Genomic DNA, 4,617 nt, shown 5'->3' with positions numbered 1-4,617 from the left:
TACAGTAACAATTTTTCCAGTTAAGGAATAAATTAATTTGCTTATTGTGAATCCAATACATGACAAAGAATGGTATACCTCACCTATAATCAACTAGGACATTAAAACAAAACAAAAAAACCTATAAGGACAGACAAAGACACAAGCAAAGCTTATAAATCATCCTCATCTTGTCGCCCATATCGACTTATCGAGTATCAACCAAGCCACAGCCAAACCCATCACGGCTCTCCACAATTTCAAAATCTGCACAATTTTTTCAACATCCACATGATCAATATCTTATCACTTGTCTATCATATGCTTAAACTTTTTAATCATGACACAGATTAAATGAATTTTCATTAGATTACAACTTTTTATGCTTTTCTACCAAATTCACAACCAAAATTTTAAACAACCACTGAAAATTTTTGCATACATAATTTTATTAAACAACCACTGAAAATTTTTGCATACATAATTTTATATGTTTTAAAAATTGAACTTTTTTTTTTGTTTAATTAGTCATTGTATAGACGTTTCTTTCGTATTTTGTCACTTTTATTGCGTACACTACATATTCAACTTACATAAACAATAAATATTGTTAGATATTTTAGTTTTTGATACGTACGTGCGTAGTATACAATAAATACATGGATATTCTGTATATCAACGTAATCTCACTTTGACTATGACCAAAATTATAAATGTCTATTACTCCTTTTTTTGGCAAATAAAAAGGTTAAACATATATGTACTGTCCTATTTTTAGAAGATTTTTTTTAAAATTATGTATTTTGAAGCTGGATTTTTAAATTAATAACTAAAAAATGGAAAATAGGTGAAGCTGGATTTTGAAAACAAACCTTTTCGCCAAAACAATGTCGAATTAATTTTAGGAAAAAATCAATCAGAGTGAGGAAAATAATTTAGATACTGTAAATCTGAATTTCAAAACCAAAAAATAAAGATCTAAAAATAACTAGAAATGCTAATATTAAAAAGGAAAAAACAGGAGTTTACCTTGGTTGTAGTTGCCTTTGAAGTGTAGATAATATCAGGTAAATAACCCTGCATACCGACATTGTAAACCGGTTTACCATCCGGGTAAAAAAGTCCATAATTCCTCTCAGAAACCGGACCCGGTTTAAGATTCTCATTGAACAGAGCAAAGACATAAACATCAATAGGAACAGATTGCTTCGCCGGAGTTCCTTTCCTCTGCTGTATTAACTTCAACAAGTTGCCATTATACAACGCCGCGTTCTCCGGCGAAGCCCCGATCTCGTTCTCATCTCCTTTCGAAGGCCAACCGGTCTCCGATATCCGAACCTCGACATCGGTATGTCCCAAAGTCTTAATGGCGGAGTAGAGCGCATCAACTTGAGCAAACAACATGTTATCATAATGAAGATTAGTGTTTGGATCAACCATACCTGGATTAGGTTCGAACAGAACATACTCTAATGGAACCTCTTTAGGACTATCTTTATAAGCAAAGAAAGGGTAAGCGTTAATCAAGAAAGGTGATTTGATCTGAGAATGGAAATCAAGAAGTGGTTCAAGATATTGTATGAACTCTTCTTTGAATGATCCTGAGGAAGGAGGGTAAGATGTTTGAAGAATGTCTAGAGAATGAGCTGACGTTACGGCTACTTGTTTCTCTAAACCGAGATTGGTTAAAGCAGTGTAAACCGATTTCATAGCCGGTAGTAAGTTCCCGATGAGGACATGATCGTTGGTTTTGAAGATTTCGTTTCCGACAACGATTGAGGTGATTCGTGTTTTGGAGATGTGTGGTTCGAGTCTTTGTTGTAGCCAAGCTTGAGCTTTGGTTGGATCTGTTGACATGTTTTGTAGATACTCGTTGCCTAAACCGATCATGAAGTCGACTTGTGAGTTCGAGAAGGAGAAGAGGACGTTTGGATCTGCGTCGTAGAGTTTTACTCTTGTAATGTTAAGTGACCGGAGGAGTACGGCGACTCTCGCCGGAGATGGGAGGTTGTTAGCGATTTGGCCATAATTGATTCCCACACCTTGCCCCTTAATTCTCTCTGTATGAACCAAACACACAAAATCAAGAATCAAGAATCAAGAATTGCTCTGGTCCAATATAAAATGCTCTGGTGCTCGACCTAAAACGCCACTGTCGTAAAAAAAAAAAGTGAAGGAGGAGAAGGGAACCTGAGAGAGTAGTAAGAAAGAGGAGGAGAAGAACTCTGAAGAAGAAGGAGAGACTATGCGAGGCCATGGCAAGAATCTCCCTCGACGACGTCGTTTTAGCTCCTCTGCTTATTCTTTTTTTCCTAGTGACTTGGTTGGTTATGGTGTTAATATAAAAGTTTACAACACACGGTGGTATATGGAAAGATCCAACTGTTCTTTCTTCGTCCTTGCTTTCCGCGTACGTCTAAAAGTTCGCACCAGGTGCCTCACATTAATACATTTCTATCTACACTTATATACAATATATTTTTATTCCTTTTAAGTTTTAATAGTGTTGTATATATGTCTAGGTTCGTATGTTAAATGGGGTAAATCGTACATGTATATATATACCTATGTTTTCTTTTCTTCTCTATCTTTGGTAACAAGTTTGACATTGTATATTGAGTTGAACCGCGGTTACATCAAAACGCCCTCCATAAAAGGTCAAGAGAATCCAACTGACCAGAAAAGTAATTATATTTCGATTACTTTTATGGCCTTTACAGCTCAAGAATACGAACGAATTTGGCTAGTTTCCCTTACATGCATGTAAAATCAAGGAGGAATAAGTAAAGGTTTGGATTTATCTGACACAAATAATGTAATTCCAAGCTGTTCTTGAATATTCTAATGTCAAATAGTTTATAAACTATTTAATTACCTACAACGTAACGTCACTTGTAAATTGTAATGATTGTTTTCCTTGGGTTAATGTTACGTTACAATTTGACCTCTCTTTTGGAAAAATAAACTGATATACGAGATAGTAATACATCAGTTGATACTTCGTCATCGATATTAATGTATCAGTTCTTGCCGTCATTAATATTCAAGTGGGGTGATATTATAATCTCAAATCCTACGAGACATTAGATATTTTATTTTTCTAAAAATATCAGGAGATTTAACCGACACTGAAAGTGATGTTTCCTAATAATACCCTTTGAGTTCACATGTGGATGTGTGGGAAGAGCATTATTAAAATATGAACAGCGATGGTTAAATTGGGATTGAGGATGGTCAACTTTTTAACTCTTTCTCCAAATAATGGTCTTCAATTCAAACACTCTTTAAACCACTGGCGGCTTCAACAAAATGCAACTTTCAGGAATCACGATTCACACGTACAAATTATCTACTAGTTATTTAATTATGTTTAACAAGTTGTATTTAATTTGCATATTAGTTAGATCGAAGACAGAAAGAGACAAGTAATGAAATTTTTTTTTTTCTTGATGAACAATTAGAAAAGAAACAATTGATTTTAGAATAATCATGTATTTAACTATATGTACAATGATTAGGATTCTGCATTTTAAGAAGTATAAAAGATTACACACGTACGTCTCTTTAGAACTCGATCGAGTTGTCATTTGTCAAGCGTGTGGACCCTCTCCACCATATTTTTTTACGTGTATGGTGTTTTGCATGTTGGACGATCAATTATATTTATAGAGTTCACGGATTGTATAATTCTTCTTCAACTCTAATTTCCATAAGTCTAATTAAAACTCCAATTTAGGCGTACAATTTTTAACATCTTTTAACTATTTCTAAAGTTATAATTCAAAACGTAATTTCTAAACGAATGTTTATGTGTTATAATGATTACTAGCATTTAAATCTCTATTAGGGTTATCTCTTTTTTCATTTTGAAAAATATATTACTAATTTCAATTATCTATTTTTAAAATTTATGCATTTTATGTCGACATACCAACTCTAAATGAAGAAAAATATTTTTGTGGTTGTCTTGTAGTTGTAGCAACTCTTATGTTTTTTTATTAGTCAAAAATTTTCGGTACCATGCCAACTTCTAATGTGCTCACCAACAAATTCGATCATTAGTTATCATTAAAAAAGAGCAAACAGTTTTTGTGGTTTGATAAAATCATTAAATTAAAAATGATGAGTGTTGTAAAACACTTAGTGGACTCTATCTGACCGGCCCGTCTATTAGCTCTATAGTTACAGCCCATTGTACTAAGGCCCATTCGGCCATGTCCTTAGTTATGTCGGTTTGTACTTAGTCTCTTATGGGACTCTATATATATGTTGTAACCTCGAGTTTGATCAATAATAAGAACAAGATTTCGTTCCCTAAATCCTCTAATTTACAACACGTTATCAGCACGATAGCCTCTAAGGCCAGCTGAGAAAACCCTAACCACAAAACCCTAAAGCCGCCGTCCACAAAACCCTAAAACCGCCTTTGATCTTCTTCCTTCTTCGAGACTCATCTTCTTTGTCTCGGAGATCTCTTGTTGATTCACGAGCATACTTAGCTCGTGATCAAGTTCTATTCAAAACCCGATCGAGGTTCATTGGTTCGCGGTTCGGGGGTGAGTTCGCGAGAAGCTGATCGAGAGAATCTGTTCGCGGTTCCGGGAAGCATCCGAGAACGGGACGAGAGCAGTACGTGAT

General features: G+C 34.8%; 1 protein-coding gene across 1 annotated transcript; it reads right to left on the bottom strand.

Moving 5' to 3' along the window:
* On the bottom strand, positions 1-2,562 carry LOC104786977 (glucan endo-1,3-beta-glucosidase 14). The gene is made up of 3 exons (XM_087450443.1): positions 2,170-2,562; positions 1,009-2,039; positions 1-246 (listed from the first exon to the last, which is right to left on the bottom strand). Exons 1-3 carry the CDS (start codon positions 2,234-2,236, stop codon positions 166-168), a joined length of 1,179 nt encoding a protein of 392 aa, XP_087306569.1. The 5' UTR covers positions 2,237-2,562; the 3' UTR covers positions 1-165.
* Positions 2,563-4,617: the final 2,055 nt, after the last annotated feature.

Source organism: Camelina sativa, chromosome 5 (genome assembly GCF_030686135.1).
Source record: "Camelina sativa cultivar CO46 ecotype springtype chromosome 5, ASM3068613v1".
Taxonomy (NCBI): Eukaryota; Viridiplantae; Streptophyta; class Magnoliopsida; order Brassicales; family Brassicaceae; genus Camelina; species Camelina sativa.
This window is presented reverse-complemented; position numbering and strand designations above follow the sequence as displayed.

Coding starts and splice junctions, on each gene's coding strand:
- LOC104786977 (XM_087450443.1), bottom strand. CDS start 2,236: ATGGCCTCGCATAGTCTCTCCTTCTTCTTCAGAGTTCTTCTCCTCCTC. Junction 2,040..2,169: donor CTTTCTTACTACTCTCTCAG/GTTCCCTTCTCC, acceptor TGGTTCATACAG/AGAGAATTAAGGGGCAAGGT. Junction 247..1,008: donor CAAAGGCAACTACAACCAAG/GTAAACTCCTGT, acceptor AAAATTGTGCAG/ATTTTGAAATTGTGGAGAGC.